The following is a 22,649-nucleotide window of genomic DNA, read 5'->3' as shown; positions in this document are numbered from 1 at the left end:
GACAGAATCTGAGGGAGGTACGTCACAACATGACTATTTCCCCCCAAGCCCGATCAGGCGTGAAAAGGCAAAGGCAACAACGATGGACAATCGCTCTTCTTCTACCAAAGAAGAGCTCTAAGCTTCTCTAGTGACCTTTGAAAGTGACCTCACCACTCACCTGGCCTGTGTTGTAGCTGTTGACTATCACGGCAAGAATGAATACAGCCATCGTCCGGTGCTCTGCCTGTAGAGAAGATGATAAAAACAGAAACATCACAATTGTACCAATGCATAAAACGAACACAGTGTATACACAGCTGAGCAAATACATCAATAATGAGTTATTTTAAACAACTGTTCAAATGACTAATCAAATTTAGAAAACTAATTAAAACTGCAAATATAGTAACATAGTTAATAACAATTAATTAATTAATTAATAATAAAAACATTTTTTAATAAACATTATTTAAAAACCATGATGTATGTTCTTATCTATTTATTTATTTTAAACTGTTTAAGTACACAAAAATTATACAAAAAAATTATATGGTTAATATTTCTTTAATAAAAGGACAGTCGGGTTAAAACCCCGTACTCACAGGCATATACGGGTCCGCCAAAACAGACAGGAAGTACTTGTGTCCATTGTCTTTTACCAGGTCAGCCTGACAAGACTGTAGAGGAGGTAGGAGGCAAACAGGAAAAAAATTAGATATTAGGGAATTGTTCAAAATGAGAAATTACGAGGAAATGAGGAAGATGCCGACCAGCAAAAAATCAGAATCAAACCGCTGGTAAACTTGTACCTGCCACCAGGCTTCATCAGCTCATTTTCTCATGTTCAATTCCATCTACAAGCTTCAGCCCCCTTTCTTTTTCTTTATTGCTTGTTTTATAAAAAAAAAAAAAAGACTGATAACCCAACAAACTGCGCAAGACACTAAGTGACACTCGCCTTGCCACTAACCCTATTTACCAGTGTTTGCCACGGCACTAATGCACTCACTATCTGCAGCAAAAAGAAAAAACAGGACTCGTTTTCACTCATTTATTCATCTCAGCCCCTGTCCCGCGGCGCTTAATGGCTCTTTTTCCAGCCTCTTATTTTTCCTTACAGGGAGTCACACAGAGGTGTGGAATCCAATGAGGCAAGCCTGAGAGCTCATGCAGTCTCAAAACACAGCCCACAAAGCGCAGAACAAGCCGTACCCATATGATCTACATGCACGCAAACGTTCTACATTACGCTGAAGAACCAAAGAGGAAAAAAAAATACTGTCAAAGGCAACCCGTTAAAAGAACATGTTAACCATGCATTTCTCCTAGTTTCTCCAATCCCTCTGAACCGTTTGTACCAAACAATGTTGCAAACCTCATATATCCCACAGAAACGCACAGTTCCATGTGAAACCAACTTTCCAGGACATCATGATATTTTATGATCATTGTTTGCCCGGTTTCGGGACCACTGCTTATGTACACAAACCACTCACACTGTCCACAGCCAAGATCTTGGCCCAGATGAAGACCAGGAGTGGGCGCAGCTCCCGTGCTGAACTCTGCAGAAGCTTCAGGACGTACGGGAAGATTCCTACTGACAGAGCCTAATATATACATGTTAAATATAAGAAAGAAAACGGGTATTATGACTGGTCATAAAGCTAAGGAAGAACTTTCATATGATGCCTGCAACAAGTTCTCACCAAACTGACCGCCCAGGGCCCCAGGTCCAGGAAGCGCCCGAGCAGGTCCAGCGCTCGGAGCCGGTGCACCTGACTGAGGAGGACCTGAAAGAAAGCAGGCACGAGATCAGTCGTCAAGTGGACAGGTGGCTTGGGAAGGAACGTGTGTTTTGGCCCTGGTCCTCCACCTGGGTACTGGCAGCGCCGGGCAGGTCACTTGACAACATTATCACCCCGAGCACTCGGCCAAAGCACACATACCGCTCATAAACAGGATGTAGCAAAGATGGCCGACATATTTGTGGAATGCAGATATTTATATTAGCGAGTGTGTGCTGGGGTATGTTTGGCACGGCATGTCACCGGACATTGGTGCTCCTGCGCATCGGAGCCTTGCTGGGTCTGAGGACCCGAGCAGAAGGGCCACCAGCCGTGCCACCCACACTGAAATCCAACACACAGCTATTTACACCCCACCACACCTCGGGTATTATTAGACCCCCGTGTCACGTCAAACCAAGGCACCGACCGTGACCGGGCATCGTTGCCAAGAGTGCCACGCCCGGGCTATCCTAACACTGCGGAGGAGAGGGCGATGAGGAAGGGCACAAAACAGAGGAGTTCCGCTCACAAACGTGGCCAAAATGAAGGATTAGCCTGCATGCAAGCACAAAAGAGTTCCAAAAAAAAAAAAACATGGACGTGCAGGATGAGATCATTCTTATAAGCGTTGCATGCTAGTACATTTCTATTTACTTACATGTGCATATGAATCTCATTTGAGAAATGTATTACAAACATGCAAAAGTTATAAATGTAAATTATAAATGTGTACATATATTTCAAATCCTAACATGAACCCACAGGAAGATAAATACCTCATTGATCAGTTGACTACCATTGACTGTAAAAAAGGTTATGAACATATAAACACCTCGGCCATGTTGTCACATTTGGAGGCGGAGTCTGCACCAAGGAGAGTCAATGTCAGGTCATTTGTTAAACCTCATTCACTATCTAAGTCCTATAGCTGACCTCATTCAACCATTGCTGTCAATCAATTCAATCCCAAGTAAAGCCACGCCTTCTAACAATATAGTAAAGTAACATTCTAATTTCTAGACCAGAAACTACGCCACCCGGCCCTGTGAAGTCTGCTCTCATCTGAACTCGTCCTGTAATGCCTGGTGTTCCACCAGGTGGTGCATTAGACGCAGATGGTGCTGAAGATCTTTGCTTGAGCAAAACGGGTTTTTACACTAACTTGTGCGGTAAATGAACGGTCAGGTGATGCATTTTGACCCAGCGAGAAAGATGCAAAAACGGTGAGGAGGTGCGGAGTTGAAACGGACTCGAGCCTCTGGTGAACGAGAGAAAAGTCTGGGGTGTGGGAAAACTTTGACCGTAATGTAATTCTTGACAAAGTAAAGGAGCTCTGTGATGTGCACATTTTAATAATTCTGGCTGGAATAAGAGCTTTTTATTTGTACACGCTGGTAGCTGAAGTCAACAGCACGACATGGCCATTTTTTACTTACTGACTAGCAAGAACGCGGCTGCTCTTACTCTCTGGCACCACGCAATGGAGATGGCACCTAACCGCCCACCTACACTAAACCGTGTTTAACCCCCATATAACACACACCTCAACATGCAAAATAAAACTGGTATAAAAACCCGCTCATTTCCTTTTCTTTCTTAGTCTAGCAAGCATTTCTCGCAGCAACACAGTTCCCACTAAAAGTGACCGTACATATTAACGCCGTAACGCCTTTTTTATGGTTAGGTGCTGGCCGTCAAGGTGGCCCGTGAGCTAAAAAGGATGGCCATTCCTGAGCTAGACTAAAAGAAAAACATTCTACATATTATTCTACATACAGCTTACAGGTATAAAATACACTATAGACCGACAGTTAAAATTGAACACGTTTGTGTTGTCATGGAAACACATAGTAATGGGCGGTAATAAAAAAAAAAAAAAAAAAAAAAAAAGACTGTACTGCAGCCAGGGCACTAGAACAGTGTGCGATGTGTTCATGGTTGTTGGGACTACACATCCCAGAATTCCGCACCTGTAAGACAATGGGCAGCTGCTCTGGGGGATTCCTGTTCTCCACACCCATGGTCAGCCACACCTGGAAGGCCGTCAGCTGCTCAGCGAAGAACGGGCTGTGCTGTGGGGGAGGAAACAGGGTACACACCGATCGAGTTTTAACAGGAGTATCGTTTGTGAACAGATCGCTCGCTTTCGGCCCACCCCACCCGCCTGCAGACGAAAAAAGAAGCCCGCTCGGTTCACAAACAACTCCACGCTGCAACCCACTCCACCCGAGCCTTGTGAGCTTCGGGCGGCTCCAGCAACAGGGACGCTCCTGCCTGGCGTTATTGATCGCAGGGGCGCAGGGTTTTATCATTCCATTAATATTGGAGGAGGAATTACACCCCTCCTCCCTTTCAGCCCACGCCAGTGGAGAAATATTAGTGCTGCGCTGAGTAAATTAATTTGTGAATAATCACAGTTCCCCGCAGCTCTGTGCAGAGCTGCCAGTAATGGGCCGGATTCATATCTGCTACTGCAGCACAGAGATTTCAAGAATGTGTGTGTGTGTGTGTGTGTGTGTGTGTGCGTGCTTGATTTGCGAATGTTTCGGATCTAGGGTGCGTAATGAAGGGATCATTCACATGAGATAAAATTATGCGTGCACACAGTAAAGATCTGTAAAATCTGTAAGATAAAGGTGAGAATATCTACATAAACAAATGTCCCCATTAATACCAAGATTTCAGTTACTACTAATTTTCCAAGGACATTTCCTACCTACCAAGACGCAAGCCACACCAGCCACACCTGACAGATATGAGGACTTGCAGGACTCGAGTGTTTTCTATTCCAAAATGAGTAAAAATGACCACCTGATCACACACCCTCTCAAAAACCCCCACACGCCACACACTTTCGCTCACATGCCAGCTAATATGGCCACGTCACTGTTCAAACTGGACTAAAAGTCACAGAATGTGTATGTGGTGTGTCTGACCAATTCACAGCTCCCTGACTAACCAGCAAAAATCTGGCGCCTCATATTCCTATAGCAGCTCCCCCCATATCTCACAGATTTTATATTCAGATGTTCCAACATCTGAATATAAAAGAAAATCTCTCTCCTCTGCAGCTACACTACCTTAAATCCCTCCTCTGTCCAATAGATTGGCTCAGAGTTGATCAGCATTGAAGATTTTGTTCAGTACTGTAAAATTGATCCACAACTAATTTTACTGTGGATATCGTGACCAATCTTATTCTTAGTGTGTATTGCTTGTAACACTGTAAAGTGCAGTACATAACAGTACTCAGTACATTACAGGCCAAATAGTGGGTAGGTTTCAATTTAATAGCACAAAACAGCAATATAACCTCTCAACTATTAACAAAAGACAACACAACTTTTACTATATAATGAGAAAATACCTTTGATTATAGTACTTTTTCTTCTTACTGTGCACAAAACTAAAACCTTTATTAAACCTTTAAAATCCAACAATCCTACTTTTTTTTCTTTTTTTCTGGATAAATCCACAACCTAGTGCACACCCTTTTTTGATTGTGTGGGGCAGACTGATATCAGCGAGGCGCACCTACCCTGAAAGCCGTTCCCTCCTCGATGATGGTTGGGAGCTGTGAGAGGCAAATGTCCACTGCCAGGTCCCAGGCCTGCCTGCAGAGGAACCGGAGACAGGGTGCAGATTACAAACCGAGATGGAAATGTCTTATGGGTGTTTTTATTTATTTATTTATTTATTTTTATTTTTAACTGAGGTCCTGTCAACATGACTGTCTGCTCTCACACAACCTTCTGCCACATTCAACAATTTTCAACTATGGACCATGACGACTCTCAGATGTGACACCGATGAGCGGGGAAAGTAAGTGGGAAGGGGGTTCAGTTTACTAAATGGCAAAAGGTTTTTTATGCACTTGTGAAACCGGTCAAACCAGTCTTAACAAGTCAAAATGTGACTTCTGCCGATGAGCCTGGGAGCACATATTTAATTCATGATGTTACATAACACACATCACTTCTCTGGGCTGGGGCTGTGAGATGCTTTGTTGCTGTCTCTACTGCTTTGCAGGCACCAGCGTGGACTGTACAGTCCAACAAAAGCACAAACCCGCCTCTAAGCATGAACACCATTCACCAACCACAATCTTTGACGCAAACAGGAAGTCATGTCTGCATTTTTAATTAACCCACTGGCTCTTCAGTGGGTTCTTGTGCTCAATTTTACATCCAACTCTGGAAGCCATGACAATCAATGGAGTTACATTTTTAGGGGAGTGGAAATTCTCTGGGCGGACAAAGCATGACAAATGGGAGGTAACCTTTCGCCTAATGACGTCATAAGGGGACAAATTCCAGATCAGACTGTCTGAGCGGTGAAGCAGAATGGCCAAAGCACTCTTTATACATACCGGCATTTCTAGGTATTTCTAGTGAAATTATCATGTCATGGGAACCGTATATACTGTTTAGTATGTGTCTACACTGCCTTTCATTCATATTTCACATTAATAACTATACTCACTAATATTTAAACATGTCTCCAGAACCTTGGAAGATCAACAGAGAGACACAAAATAAACATAAAGAAAAATTTGGGCTATACAACCCCAGTTGAGGTTTACAGTAGGTATTGTTTTATACAGCTTAGGCCAACAAAAAGCATTTCACTGCATATTTACATTTACAGCATTTATCAGACGCCCTTATCCAGAGCGACTTACAATCAGTAGTTACAGGGACAGTCTCCCTGGAGCTATTTAAGGTTAAGTGTCTTGCTCAGGGACACAATGGTAGTAAGTGGGATTTGAACCTGGGTCTTCTGGTTCACAGGCGAGTGTGTTACCCACTAGGCTACTACCACCCTTATCATACCATGTGTGACTGTGTACGTGGCAAATAAAACATTTGAATTTGAACACCTGAGCTCTGACATCTTCAAAGCTTCCTGCTCATGCAGCCACCTCAGCATTCATCAGCACCTTCCTCTTAACAATTCTTTTGAATTAAGCACAGTTAATGCTGGGCTCAGAAAATCCTAGTAGTCTACAATCAGATCAGTGCTTCCCTTCCACAGTGCCGTACTATGGTTTCTCCTGATTACAGCTCCGGGCTTAATGCAAACTGCGGCGTGAAGAAACACAAGGTAAAATGTCGCCATAAACTAATAAACAGGGCCATTCGGTCTAAGACGGGGATAATTGCACTGCTGCAGAGCGCCAATAGTCCTCCTCGGTGCTGGGGCGAAGACTGCAACGCCGCATTGGGTGGTACACAACTGGGTGTTTTTGGCCCTGGGGGACTAGGGCAAAGGATTCTGGGAACAGGTCAACTCACCACATGGCGTGCATGTACGTGGGAGGGAGTCGCGGACTGCTGACCGGCGTGCAGTTGTACGACCTCATTATCCTCTCGGCCAATAAGAAGTTGCGGAACAAGCTTGCCACCAACAGGTCCTGGCGGAACAACTTCTGAAAGAGGTCTGCATGAACAAAAAGTTAATGTTGATGAGTATCATCGAAAAAATCCTAGGTCTCCATTTGCCATGAACTGTCAATTACTCATGTACTGAAAACCATGTCTTTCCCTTGTCTTGGGATTATTGGGGTGTTAAAAATACTGATAATTAGTAAATCAAGGATGTTGGAATCACAACAAAAAATGTCAACAGATAGATAATTGATCATGTGTCTAGCCTGTACGTAGCATGTATGAACAGACTGGACTGGGCTCTAACCTCTAGGCAGAACATTCCATGCAATGGTGTCTGTGATGGCCGTGAAGATCCAATTCAGCTCCCCCAAAGGTGTCCGACGGTCGTTGAGCCGCCCTGGAATTCTGTTTATCACACACACAGAAAAGAGAGCCATGTTGATGCGTTACACCATCGAGGAAAAACCAAAACCATAGTCCAACACACTGCTCCACTTCCCCTCTGCCTCCACTGGCTCGAATCACCTGCTGTTTACACCTTCTGTGCTGGTTTCCACGCAGAAAACACAGCGAGGCGCTGTGTCAGCACTCCGCTTTTACATTAAAACTACAGCCCACTCCCTGGGTACACATTATTTCTGCATAAATATCATCACCACCAAAGTACAGAGACAGTACAGTAAAGGAAATTAAACAGTAAAAGGAAATCTTATTTCTTCTTCTATCTACTGTGCAGTGTTATTGGTTTAATTAAACCTAAAACATTGTACACCAGTTTGAATAACACATTAAAAAAAACAAAAAACTTTTTATTAATTGAAATATTATTGTACATCCTTCATGTCTTTTCAATTTATGTTTTTAATACAGGTGATATAGTGAATATTTTCCTTTGCGCTGCTCGTACTATGTTACAATGTGTATCGATATCAAGAACCGCCACATCAGATATCTACTGAAATTTTCTGAAAATGTTCCTGCTGGACTAATTTCTGGCCTGTGGCTCACATGTCGAAAGCTGTGTTGCACCTCTGAGGCACATGTGGTTCATTGTAACAGAGACCATGAGGTTATTGATTTGGGGGCTCATAGGAAATTGCAGCTAGGTAATACAGGAGTATCCTGAACATCAAAGATGAACCATGAACAACAAATGTCAAAAGCAAGTTAAAGGAGGGAAGCTGCGAGTCTCTTGGCAACGTAGGTTCAGAAAACAACCCACTCCACAGACAGAAAAAGTCGAGGCACGCCGTGAACCACAGGTGTGAAATATGAATTCTGTAAGACCTGGGTGCCGCAGAGTATCCTCTACCCTCCAAGGCTGCTGGTTTGCAGAAAATGAGCACAGGGAATTCTTGCAGCCAGACATTCAGCATCCCAGTGGTGGGCTGAGGTGACTAGCCATGTAATCAACGCCGAGACCACCGGGACCGCCAGTCACCCTCCCTAACAACCCAACTCTGATTTAAAGCAGTAAATGTGAAGACCAGTTTGGTGGGAATAATGCGTGAAATGTTGTAATCATTCCACAACGTGACATGAATTAAAAATCTGCTTTATTAATCCATTTAGCGTACAAATAGGTGGAGTCAGGATATTTCAACAAATAGTAATACTAGTAGACCGATTCATTAGTCAGTAAATGATACAGTTTATATTTATTACTGATTAATTGAAAGATTTTTTGTTTATTTTTTTTATACAGTGATAGTTGGCCGATTAATCTGTACTTTGTAGAATAAACTGAATAAGAAGGTATCAAATTACCAATTAACTGGTCAAGTAGTATTAATAAAAACAAAAAAATCAAATAGTTACATAAGCTAGGAAAAAGAAAAATATTTTTTTCTGCATTTGAAACACTAAGCATGTGTACATGCTTTTCATTTTTCATAGCTTCTGTATTTGTTTTTAGTCATACTACTTGACCGATTACTCGGTACTTTGAGACTGATGTACATTGTATGTATTCGATGTACATTTGTAATTTATTATTTGTTAGCAAATTAACACATTTTTATTTGTTGATGAGCACTTGCAGACACATTATTAATGTATTTTTATCAAGCCATCTCATATAGGCCACTCTAAATTTTCAGTATTGGCCGCAGAAAAAACAGTCCAATGTGACCACTGTTAATCTTCACAAAACCTTACACTCAGCGCAAAGAGATCAAGACTCCTGTCTTAAGATAATCTCACAAGATTCTAATTGGATGTGAACATTATTTCAATTTCGACTCATTTTGAACATTATCCACCTTGTTTCTTTCGGGGCAAATGAAGGATGTTCTACAGTGCAGGGGTGAGCTTGATTGGCCTTCCTTTCCACGTGCAATGGAAGCAGGATGACTAACAGTGGCGGCTTGGGTGGGTAACAGGAAATCAATAACACATCACATTGCTGATGATGCTGGGGACAGCGGATGTTCAGCTGATGATGTGTTAGACAGGCTGGGGAGCTCGGGAACCAGAAGGCGCAGTGACATTCACGTCAGCCGGTGATTTGTCCAGAAAAGACGAATGACCGTTGCTCCACAGTTAGCCCCCCTTGCCGTTCAGCCCATGGATTGTACGGGGCCCTGCTAAAGCAACATCCCATCCCTCAACGCACATTCATAGGTTCAAATTACACAGTCTGGAATAGCAACATTTCAAAAGTTTAAAATGTGCTGGTTCAAACCCTACAATTACACATCCTTTCTTTTCCTATCTTAGATCATGCCCTTCCTGATACAAATATCTGCCTGTGTTTGCTCAGAACGGAGTGCTTTTTTTATGTTTGCCAATACATTATTCATTGCATAATTTGTGGCCGCAACAGCATTCCGGCATCATAATCCACCTCAGGGCGACAAATAAAAAGTTTTGTGCTCCCAGCTGGACTACTTCTTCACCCCTGTGTACACTGCCTGTACACCACAAAAAGGCTAGTATCATGTTGTGTAGCCTCTCAAAGCACAACTCATCCATACTGAAGCTCATACAATTTTAATCCTCTGCATTACAACTGGCCCTCGACAGTCCCTCGCTTATCCATGGCCTGGATTGGGAAAAAAGTACTACCCTTCCCAGTCATATTCACTTAATAATAATAATGTACAATAAGTGCATTAGTGTCACTTGCCTCTTTATCCACTGCATGGTATCAGGCGACAAAGGTCAAGGACAGTGTGACCTCGCTTATGAACAAGGATTATGAACAATTAATTTAAAATATTTCTGACGTGACGTGAAAGTCTGTGGATGGTTCCTACTTTTCACTCTCTCACCCACTTTCCATAACCACTTATTCCTAAACAGGGCCCATCAGGTTGAATTATAAACGTTTCATTATAATAACCCCATGTAGGAAATGTTTTAAATATTACAAATATGATGAGCATACAAAAACCCTTAAAAACAGAGTCATCATCTGTGGTTACTGAACTACAGTGCATATGATGATTATAAATATTTTATGAAAGCCTTATGCAACAGACGGCCTAACCTAAAGCTGCAGCTGAACCTTGGGTGTACTGAGAGACTGCATTTATCACAGGGTGCTGAGCAGCAGAGCCTCCAACTGCTCACACTGACAGTACACACGCTGAGACTCTGGACCGTGTGATGACGGGTGAGTCAGCCACTCCTGCCGTGCTGGAAGGAGGATGCAAATTTCATCTCCTGCATTAGCAGCTTTCTGACTAATGGGCTACAGCCACGCCAAACTGTTTCAGCGACCAAATGTGCAATGCTTCTTTGCCTGCCTGGGTTTAACAGCAAAACTGTGGCCTTCCATTTTCTGATTACATTCCTTACAGTTGAAACGTCCTCCTAAACCATGACACTGAAAAATATTTTCAGATCTTGTGAGAATTACTTTGAAAATGGCCATGCCACTAATCAGAGGAGAGTCAAAGAGATGCACATCTTGAAATTGGCCACCTTAGGAGCAGTGATACACTAGTGGTTAGGGAAAAACTAGTGGTTAGGAAAGGTTGCCTGCTCGAATCGTGAACCGCCAAGGTATCACTTAGTAAAGCACCGTCCCCGCACATTGCTCCCTGGGCGACATACATGGCTGCCACTTCACTTTCTCTCACTTTTCACTTTAAATTCCTTTTCTCATGATCGGACTATGAGGTTCATGACTTAATGAGCTATTCAAAACAATTTGGTGCTTCAAGAAATCAGCAATGAGCAGTTACATGCATTCCAATAAAATTAAACGTTGCTTCACTGCAAATCATCAGGGTAGGGTTCAATTGCAAACACACGTTCAATGGTTCCATTGGACATGCAATGCTTCAGTGGATAATAATACAAAGAAAGTCTACTACAACCACACGTTCATCCATTCTACAATCATTGATAATGATACAAATAACGTGTACTAAAACCAGATGTTCAACGCTTCCATTATACAACCATGGATAACGATACACACAACGTCTACTACAGCCAAACGTTCAACGCTTCCATTATACAACCATTGATAATGACACAAACAACTTGTATTACACGTTCAACGCTTCCATTTTACAGCAATTCATAATAATAAGAACAAAGTCTAATGCAACCAAAAGTTCAACAATTCCATTATAAAACCATTCATTATGATACAAACAATGACTACTGTAACCACACATTCAACCCTTCCATAATACAACCATGGATAATGGTACAAACAACCATTATACAACCATTGATAATGACACAAACAACTTGTATTACACGTTCAACGCTTCCATTTTACAGCAATTCATAATAATAAGAACAAAGTCTAATGCAACCAAAAGTTCAACAATTCCATTATAAAACCATTCATTATGATACAAACAATGACTACTGTAACCACACATTCAACCCTTCCATAATACAACCATGGATAATGGTACAAACAAAGTCTACAGAAACCACACGTTCAACGCTTCCAATATACAACTATTCGTAAGGATACAAACAACGTCTACTGCAACCACACGTTCAACGCTTCCATTATACAACCATGGATAACGATACACACAACGTCTACTACAGCCAAACGTTCAACGCTTCCATTATACAACCATTGATAATGACACAAACAACTTGTATTACACGTTCAACGCTTCCATTTTACAGCAATTCATAATAATAAGAACAAAGTCTAATGCAACCAAAAGTTCAACAATTCCATTATAAAACCATTCATTATGATACAAACAATGACTACTGTAACCACACATTCAACCCTTCCATAATACAACCATGGATAATGGTACAAACAACCATTATACAACCATTGATAATGACACAAACAACTTGTATTACACGTTCAACGCTTCCATTTTACAGCAATTCATAATAATAAGAACAAAGTCTAATGCAACCAAAAGTTCAACAATTCCATTATAAAACCATTCATTATGATACAAACAATGACTACTGTAACCACACATTCAACCCTTCCATAATACAACCATGGATAATGGTACAAACAAAGTCTACAGAAACCACACGTTCAACGCTTCCAATATACAACTATTCGTAAGGATACAAACAACGTCTACTGCAACCACACGTTCAACGCTTCCATTATACAACCATGGATAATGGTACACACAACATCTACTGCAGCCAAATGTTCAACACTTCAATTACATGGAGGGCTATACAAACAAGTTCTACTGCAGCCCAAAGTCAAACAGTGTTATTACACAACAATGCAGAACTGTTCCAAGCAATTTCTACTGAAGCCAATGGTGCAATTATACATTTGAAACTGATTAATTATTGATTAACAGAGGTCCAACAGCACAGCTGCAACCAAATTGACACTATACAACCACACCCAGATCCTACAGCCCTACGTAATCTTGTAAATAACCATGTATTGCTCCTGCGGCACCATCTACACAAGCATATGACCATGTACAGCTCCAAAACTAGGAACTACACCTTATACAGCAAGTTATGGCTGCCCAGTGCTCACTAAGAGTGATGGTTAAAAGCAGAGGACACATTTCCTTGTGCACCGTGTGCTGTGCCGCAGTGTATCACAATGACACAATGTTTCGTATGTATTTCTTCTTTATTTTATACTGGAATAGAATGTTTTAGCTTCATAAGGCCTGGAGAAGCATCTCCATAAGGTAATTCATTCAACGATCTTGTTTTTCTTTCCAGAAAAAAAGCTGCAAAATGGCTTTAAAATAACTTTGCTGACTTTTGCCATCACACACATTCAAATATTTAGTACTTAACTGAGATGGAGTCCACTGTGTGCACCTGGTGTAGGCGATAGATGTACATTAAAACATTGGTGCCAGAGGTTGAACATGGGTGCTACAAGTCACATTTCAACACATTTCTGAAGAAATGCATTGCTATTAGGAAGCTTACCAGTCCATGAAACCATAGAAACAGTGAGGAAATGAAGTCAAAACTCCCATGAAGTGGAATTTTTTAAAAAAGATGTCCAACTGAACTATTGGTAAAACAGGTAAAACAACGTTATTTGTATTTTATTTACTGTGAGTCTGCAGGGAAACTCACCCTGGGAGAGAACATCTCCCAATCTGAGCACCTTTCAAACATTTGTCTTTTATAGTTTTAAATTGGCTTTAGTCTTCGCCTGATCCCTCCACCGCTGAAGGTACGAGGAAGAGACTCCTCTAGACTCTTCTCTGTCTTGGCCCCTAGGTGGTGGCATTTTCAAAAGACCTTCCTCTTTAAAGAATACGTAGAATAATTTGTAACTTTCTTATAGTCAGATTTGTGCAAGGAAAAGCAACAGTGGGAATAAAATGATTGTATTCATAGTATTCATAGTTGGGGTCCAAGTAAACTAGAACATATTACTTCATTGATGGTAACATGAACGCACATTGTAAGTCGCTCTGGATAAGGGCATCTGCCAAAATCCACAAATGCAAATGAAAAACGGAAATGCATTCGCATTAAATGAACAGCTTTTAATGAATGCACCTCATTATAGTATAGGTATAAATAATCTTTGCTTCAACCATAACACCTTAAAGCACAAGGACCTTAAACTTCATCGTGGGTTCATAGCTCTCTCTTTCATGACTCTGCTGGAGATAAATGGAGCTCTGGGTCTCCTGGCCAGCTGATCATCATTATTCAGGGTGCTGCACCACAGCCGGCTAGGTGGAATCCAGTAGGTGTAGGGCTGTCAGCTGTGCCGCAGCGTGATCCAATCATACAGAACAACGAGAGCAGACAGACACGTAGTGCAACTCTGACAGGTGCAATGGCCCGAGGCCATTTTTGTACTTTTTTATGCCATTGGCTGCAATCAATCCTGGAGTCATGATTATCCAGCGTAACCCCCCCAGCATTGAATACTTAATGATTCACGGCAAGCTGGGAGTAAGCACGGACTTCTGTTTGACGCACAGCTGACGTAATGAAGCGTTTTCATGTGCTGATCTATCATGAAGGGGGGGGGTTGAGGGTCACGAAGCACTCAGGTGCAAAAACCTGTCATGTCATCTGGAGCCTTTCATCTGCATGCTGTTCAAAAGATTCCCCCACCCAACCCCGAGCAGGTCAGAAAGACCCATCCCTTCCTCCATAAAAAAAGGAAAAATATAATGGCCCCTGGCTTCTGAGAGACTGTTCTGAAGAGGGGAAGTAGAATTTTCAAGAATACCGTACAATGCTGGGAATGAAAGTAAAGCTCGGGCAGGGAAAGTGAGCGGTAGAGGAGGAGGAAGGTCCCCAGGGAACGTTCCCGATCTGAGTGTTGATGCTGAGGCGCTCTCGCACCTATGCCATTTCTGTGACAGCAGGCGTGATGAGTGTGAGGGCCCGGGGCCCCGAGCGCTGCTGGCTGTGTCTCTGCAGTGTGACACATTCAGCGTCGGCCCCATCCCTCCTTAATTAAACTCCAGTGGAGCACTCCGCAGCAGAGACTCACTCTATATGTGTGTGTGTGTGTGTGTGTGTGTGTGTGTGTGTGTGTGTGTGTGTGTGTGTGTGTGTGTGTGTGTGTGTGTGTGAGAGAGAGAGAGAGAGAGAGAGAGAGAGAGATAGAAAGACAACAAGACCCACTTTTCAACGTAAAGGCAGGTTTTATAAGGAGTTATTCCTGATATGTGAGGAAGACCTGAAGATCTCACTGTGCAGGATAGCTGAGCAGGATATAACTTAAAAAGCCTTAAATTGTTTGCTTACTGATGGCAAATATCTGACCCTTCTGATTCACAGCATCATCTTTTCCATGAACATGGAATGTTAAGAAAATTGCTTGAATCTTAGATAAACATTGGATTTCATGGTTTGAACAGAACTATGTATTAATGTGTCTAATTAAAGAATCTGATTGTCTAACATTAAAATGTAGCTTTCTTAAAAACTTCAATAGAATGCACACAGACCATTCATTAACATAACAGTAAAATGCTAGATTCGAAATAGTAGAATTTGTTGCTGTGATAGGTTTAATCTGCTCTGCCACCTGGATTTAAATGAGCCAATAGGCAAGCGCCTTTGCCTCATTAATGACTGATTGATATATTTCATTGGGAAACGTATTACCCTATCATTCTCTGAACTACTTTTGCTAAGTAAGGTACACTAGGACTGTCATGAGAAAATCAATGCTATTCATTTGAACTTTTTAACACGTTAAAATAAATTAACGCTTTTAATGCAGCTGCGTTCCCAAGATAAAAGAGCCTATGACGTCTACTTTCTGTAGCCTTCTGCCATAATTACTAGAATAACAACTTTAAACGAAAGGGAAGTGATGTAAATCTGACATTCTCAATCATGCAGCTCCATCTAGTGGTGCTTCCTTACATGACCTAGAATACCTTAGCAAATCTAATAATTAGAGAGAGTAGAGTAAAAGTGTATCTGTCTTGAAATGCTTGGAAAATATATAGCCGTCCCAAGTCCAATTTTCACCTTAGGTCCCCACAAATCTCAAAAAAGAACGGTGTGTGTGTGTATGAAATGGCATACTAAGAATGGCTGCCTATTCGAAGCCATGCTTGCGAGTGACTGAGTGCTCTCATCATTGCCAGAATGTGAGGCTCCAGAGAAATTTTTTGCATCGCAGAGCCATGTAAGTACTACTGGCAGTTTGGAAGGAATCTTCACAGCCCAGATTCTGCTATAATGACTTTCCCATGTAAATGCATTTTGAGCTGCCAGTCCGTGCTTATTATGCAAAATGCACCATTCCTTCAACGCGTTTCTGCAGGAGGAATGTGTCCGAGGTTTCTACCCGGACTGTGAGGGAAGGTCCATCAACATAACAGCGACTAACAGGCAGCACCGTGCTGAGCAGTTAGTTGAGCAGCATGGCTGTGGTCCAACTGCACCGATCAGAAAACCTACAAACAGCTTTAAATGCTGATTGAGTCAAAAAGGTAGAAAGCAGAGAAGTGATTTAAAATAAAAAATGGGCAGCCGAGAGTGGACCAACTGCCAAGCGTTGCCACAAAGTAGTAAAAGAGTGTGTGTTTGTGTTTTCTTATCCAGGCATTACCCATGTCAAAACGCAAATGTCCAATTCAGTTGGACCGGTCCTTGAACGTACTGAACCCTGCCGGCCACGGTACAAAATGTTTGTGTCCAACTGAGCCCATGTGTGAATACTGATGGTTATTTTCCTAGGATTCCATGGGAGGAAAGGGGGACTGCCTGTGAGTACATCTGAGGAGATACAAGGAAGACTGCAAAAGAAACTGAGATTTAGACTCTGTTGTTTTAAACAGTATTGCAATCCATTCAACGAATGCTGTACAATGCTTCATTTGTGCCCTGACTCTATGGAATCAGATTTGTGGCAAAATTTTGAAACATCAAACATTACAAATTTTGAAACATCAATCAGATATTAGGAAAAATAGAGGTTGGAAGTTTGACAACATACGTTTTTGCTTACATCTTGCTCAAGGGAGACTGTCCCTGTAAATACTGATTGTAAGTCGCTCTGGATAAGGGCGTCTGATAAATGCTGTAAATGTAAAATGTAAATGTAAATGATTACGGAGCCGCTTCCTTAACCGCTAGGCCACCACTGCCACTGCCCAAAAGCTAAAATCCAAGGCGACGGATGTCACAAGAGCCGGCTCTGTGAAAAGGGGCAAACATACATTTTTGCTTACATCTTGCTCTTTTTCACGACACATTTAGTTAGGGTTTCACTGGATTTCAGTCGCTCCACCCCATTTTATGTTTACGCTGCCTGAAAATACAGTTGGACTTCTGGCACAGTTCTCTGGTGGGGCAGGGGCTTCGCCCCAATGGCCAGCAGGTACAGTATTTGAGTGACCGCTCCATTACCCTGGAACCAGTGGAACCTTTTCACAGAGCCGGCTCTTGTGACATCCGTCGCCTTGGATTTTAGCTTTTGGGCAGTGGCAGTGGTGGCCTAGCAGTTAAGGAAGCGGCTCCGTAATCATTTACATTTACATTTTACATTTACAGCATTTATCAGACGCCCTTATCCAGAGCGACTTCCAATCAGTATTTACAGGGACAGTCCCCCTGGAGCAACTTAGGGTTAAGTGTCTTGCTCAGGGACACAATGGAGTAAGCGGGATTTGAACCCGGGTCTTCTGGTTCATAGGCGAGTGTGTTACCCACTAGGCTACTACCACCCTAGTAATCAGAAGGTTGCCGGTACGAATCCCGATCCGCCAAGGTGCCTCTAAGGTGCCGCTGAGCAAAGCACCGTCCCCACACACTGCTCCCCGGGCGCCGGTCATGGCTGCCCACTGCTCACTCAGGGTGATGGGTTAAATGCAGAGGACAAATTTCACTGTGTGCACCGTGTGCTGTGCTGCTGTGTATCACATGTGACAATCACTTCACTTTAACTTGTCAAATATGAATGCTTTGTGTGTTGATAAATCATATTCGCCAAGGCTAAAATATGAGGCACTCTGAAGAGCCGAACTTCCCATCACAACTCTGAAGCCTATTGCTGCGAGATGCACGTGCACAGTAGTAACAGCCATTTGCCATTTGCGATCATATATGGAATAAAATTTGTACACACGATCATTTGCACAATGAACCATTTTTTAGTATTGATTAAATATGCTGATTATGATGTGAGCCATATTGTGATGGCTAATAGCTGCATGTTCTTGAAACCCACATGTCTTGCAGTGATAGAATTCCGGGGAACAGAGCTGTCACTCAAATACTTGCTGGCCAAAGAGGCAAAGCCCCACCCACACGACAACTGTGCCAGAAGTCAAACCAAATCCTCAGGCAGTATAAACATAAAACGGGGCAGAGAAACTGAAAAGCCAGCAGTGAAACTGTAAAAACAAACAGCGTAACTGAAAGTCTCACAAGCGCAAATGAAAAAGAGCAAGATGTAGGCAAAAATGTATGTTGTCAAAAAACGTCGTATTTTCACTTGATATTAGTTTTGTTTCTAAATTTTGCCACAAATCTGATTCCATATGACTCAATCATACTATACTCAAGCACCTCTCCAGGCTAAAGCCAAAAGGAGCCCCTGTATGCGTAGAACTGTGGGGCAGTGGTGGCCCAGTGCGTAAATGCCGAATGCCGAAGCCTTTCATGGCTCACCAAGTGTGATGGGTTAAATGCAGAAGACACATTTCGTTGTGTGCACCATTTGCTGTGCTCCAGTGTTTCACAATGACAATCACTTCACTTTCAAAAAAGTAACAGATCACAGGTATAAAAACAAGACCTACTTCTCAATCAAGTCCAGTGTGACCCCTGGTACCAATTTGGCACTCTTCTGCATACAGAACCTGCAGACATAGGAAAAATAAGAACAGATCAGCACACACACATCACTAACAAGAGTCCAGGGAGGGAGAAACATGGAGAAAAGAGAGAGGGAAAAAAAGGGGACTCAATTCCACATCCCTGAGTGATCATAGCAGAAGAGGTTTCAGGTCTGGGAGCCAGGACAACTTGAACACTGGAAAAACTAGGCCAAACCTACTGCAGGTTTAGCATCATTGTGGTGCTATAAACGCACTAAATATACTTTTTTCCTGAGGCAAGCAGGATAATGAGAACCAGGATATTTTAGTCGGCAACCTGCTTGTTCCATGCAATAGGGCGAAGCAAGAAACCAATCCTAAACATGTAAAACATTGTGTCCCCAATTTGCTCCATTGTGTCCCTGTATACTGTTTGTATTTTGCATTTCAGTGTCATACAGGAATGAAAATGACATGGGAAAGATGACACATGTTAGACATGGGACTACATTCCTCTCCCAGAACTCCAGCAACTGGTCTCATCAACTCCCATACATTTACAGGCTGCTGTTAGAAGTAGAGGGGATTTGCTACACAGTAGAGTACATGGCCCGTGCAAACCTTTTAAGGTGTTTCAATGGTGCATTGTCTCAGTTTTTGCTGTTCTATTGTGGGTTGTTTTTTTACATTTATTATTATTCACTAGGACAAGTTGGGGGAACAGGAGTCTCAGAATTTCATTACGGGAAATGATGCTACATTGTTCTCTATATAAGAAAATAAACTTGAACATTGCCCAGTGTCCCAACTCTTCTGGGATTAGTGTTTAATTAAATGGGCCATCTAAGGCTATGGGTTTATAACTATAAAAATGTATAACTATATAAATAACTATATAACTATAAAAAATAACAATTGAGTTAGCAAGACACTGATACAATATATGGTGAAACAAAAAGCATTGGAACATTAACCATGTGAATACTTGTTTGAAAGGGGTTTATAAATGAAACTCTACTGGAAGTGAATTTTCCATCAGGCTTCATTTTTTTCCCTTTACTCACACCCATTTGCTAGAACAGGATTTGCTTTTCTTAAGTCCAATTTTGCTGGGCAGCAGCAACAGAGGTTGTTGAGTCGAGAGGCCACAAAGTTGTGATAGAATGGCCTGATGACACGTACTAAAGCAGATCCAATGCTTCTCTTCTGAAGAGCTTTCAATTGTTTTCTGCTTTTGTGCAGACAGAACACACCCAGCTAATAACACCAAACAAGAAGATTCACACTGCTGGTCCCAGTTCTTCACACAGATGGGCTAACTGGGAAATCACATTAAACACATTCACCCAGCACTTAGGCTAACTGTAATCCCGCCTTCTCGGGGTCGGGGATAATGCCACATGCAGGGTTCTTACACGTTTTTACAAAGCATTTTTCAATGACTCTAAGGGAAAATTTTATGACTATATGTTCACTGGCATTTCAAATGTGAAATGGGGGAAAAAATAAAAATAAATAATAAATAAAAAAAATCACAAAAGGTCAAATATACCAAAAAAAAAAAAAAAAAATTGTAAAACTAAACTTATGTCAAGCCTGAAATGCTTAACTTCCTCTAAGTTTGTGCAGCCCAGGCCAGAGTAAAATGGATCCGATCAGGTTCCGGCACAGATAATCAGCTGTAACTTACATGAGTTTTAAAAGGAGACACATGGTTCTAGAATATGGAAGCAGCGCATGCGGTGGTTCACTACGTAAAGCAAGCAAAGATACTATAGAAATGTGATAATTTTATATAGTTGTAAACATCTTGTGCAGTCTTACAGGAACTATGTACTTCATTATACATTTGTTAATCCGATTTCAATTACTTATGGATGACTTCATATGTTTATTACGTATTCCAAAAGTTTTCATGGCATGGATTATCTTTTTTCAATGACTTTTCCAGGGTTTTGACCGTATGAACCCTGCACATAGTTCGTCCCATTCCATTAGTCCCTAAAGTCATATCAGAGAATGCCAGTTCAGGAAGTCCACTTAACCTCCTGCAAAGCCATGTCAGACAGCACCTTTGTGCTCAGGGAACAATAGAAAGTGGGTAGAGGGTCTTCAACAGATTCCCAAAGGAAAGCAGGAAAAAAGAGAAAACCTCTAGCCCAAAAGTAATCATCTCTCTCAGGAGCACCCTCGCCATGTCTAAACTTTATTCAGGACCCCCGCCCTCTGTCGTCCCTATGAACAGGTCCACTCAGCATTCCCATGCATTCATTTTCGCCAAGAATTTTTCCCAGGACATTTCCCGTGACAGAACTGGTACAACAAAATGGGGTCATTTCTCAACCAGCATAGTTACTATGGAATTCAAGTGCAAAAACGGACATTAACACGATCTTTATTATATTTGGTGTATTTTGCTATTTGCAGGGCCATTGATGCTATTCTTCATTATCTTTCATTACTACATCATTATGGTTTACCAAGGGTTCTTACACATTTTTACAGAACAATTTACAAAAAAATGAGAAAGCTGAGAAAGTTCTGGAATATAAAAGCTATGCACGACTTTAAAAGGAGACACGTGGCTGAGGAAGTTCTGGAATATGGAAGCTTCACTACTTAAAGACAGCAAAGAAACTATAGACTTGCACTAGTTTTAAACATTGTAGATGTAAATGTAGGAAAAACATTTATCACAGTTTTACGGGAACTATGTACTTCATGTTATACTTTCATGCATCAGTCAGATTTCAATTACTTTTTCATGACAATGTTTTTTTTCGGATTCCAAAAATGCTCAAGTGACAACCGTATGGACATAAGTGGAGAAAAAGAATAATAATAAAACATACTTGATTTTTTTTAACACACACACAAATGTACTGACAGTGAACAATACTTTAGAATTTATTAAAAAACCTTTTTGTCATCTTTGAGAGAAAAAAAATAATGTGATTAAAAATGTATTCATGTCATTTGGACAGTAGAAAAGGCTGAACGCAAGCTTTTATTTTATATATTCACTACTCACAATAAGTTAGGTATATTGTTATTTACGTGAGTGTTTTTACTCTGAATTTGGATGAAATAGGTAAAAGTTCTGCTCCTCACTAGCCTCATGATGTTGTTCTGAGGCAGTACGTTCCACTCTTCCACAAGTGATACACGCAGTTCTGCCAGGTCACGTGGGGGTGGGGTACGTTCATTCAGTCTCTGTTTCAACTGGTCCCAGACGTGCTCTAAGGGGTTCAGGTCAGGGGACATTGATGGCCATACCTTATGAGGCACTCCAACTTCCTGAAGTCGAACTGTGACAATTTTGCCACGATGTGGTTGAGCATTATCACCCATGGACAGAAATTTGGGGGTTTGCTGACAGAATTGGGGGATGATGATGGGTTCTATTATGTCTCTGTGATAAGAACGTGCAGTGACTGAGCCATGTACAATAACCAAATGCCTGCCCAGACTGTTCCTCCTCTACCAAAACAAACCCTGGGGACCATGTTGACCTAAGCGTATCGTTCACCTCGCCTTCTCCAGACGACCATCATTTCTGTGCAAGGTGACCCGGTAGTAGACCACTGCTGCATTTTCCAGGTGACATGGTCTTGTGCCAACTGCAAACTGCCGGTGTCTTGGTGTCAGTGGTGTCTCCTGCAACGGTCGTCTGGCTTTCAAGCTTACGTGTTGGAGTGGGTTGTGAATGGTTTGTGTGGAAACCCTAGTACCCCTCGCATCTTGTAAACGGGCCTGAAACTGTGTGGCAGTTGCATAACGATGTCTGAGTGCAT

The 22,649-nt window shown here is 41.8% G+C and overlaps 1 protein-coding gene across 6 annotated transcripts in view; it reads right to left on the bottom strand.

Annotated features, from left to right (window-relative positions):
• Positions 1-22,649, bottom strand: part of rptor (regulatory associated protein of MTOR, complex 1) — a 116,054-nt gene that overhangs the window by 38,818 nt on the left and 54,587 nt on the right. For all 6 annotated transcript variants that reach the window (XM_028972734.1, XM_028972733.1, XM_028972736.1 and 3 more), the window contains 9 exons: positions 18,838-18,897; positions 7,464-7,564; positions 7,064-7,208; positions 5,308-5,383; positions 3,740-3,841; positions 1,689-1,772; positions 1,479-1,589; positions 585-659; positions 161-226 (listed from right to left, as the gene is read on the bottom strand). In XM_028972734.1, coding sequence (XP_028828567.1) covers positions 161-226; positions 585-659; positions 1,479-1,589; positions 1,689-1,772; positions 3,740-3,841; positions 5,308-5,383; positions 7,064-7,208; positions 7,464-7,564; positions 18,838-18,897 — 820 coding nt within the window. The remainder of the gene's footprint in view (positions 1-160; positions 227-584; positions 660-1,478; positions 1,590-1,688; positions 1,773-3,739; positions 3,842-5,307; positions 5,384-7,063; positions 7,209-7,463; positions 7,565-18,837; positions 18,898-22,649) is intronic.

This window comes from Denticeps clupeoides, chromosome 3, assembly GCF_900700375.1.
Source record: "Denticeps clupeoides chromosome 3, fDenClu1.1, whole genome shotgun sequence".
In the NCBI taxonomy this organism is placed as follows: domain Eukaryota; kingdom Metazoa; phylum Chordata; class Actinopteri; order Clupeiformes; family Denticipitidae; genus Denticeps; species Denticeps clupeoides.
This window is presented reverse-complemented; position numbering and strand designations above follow the sequence as displayed.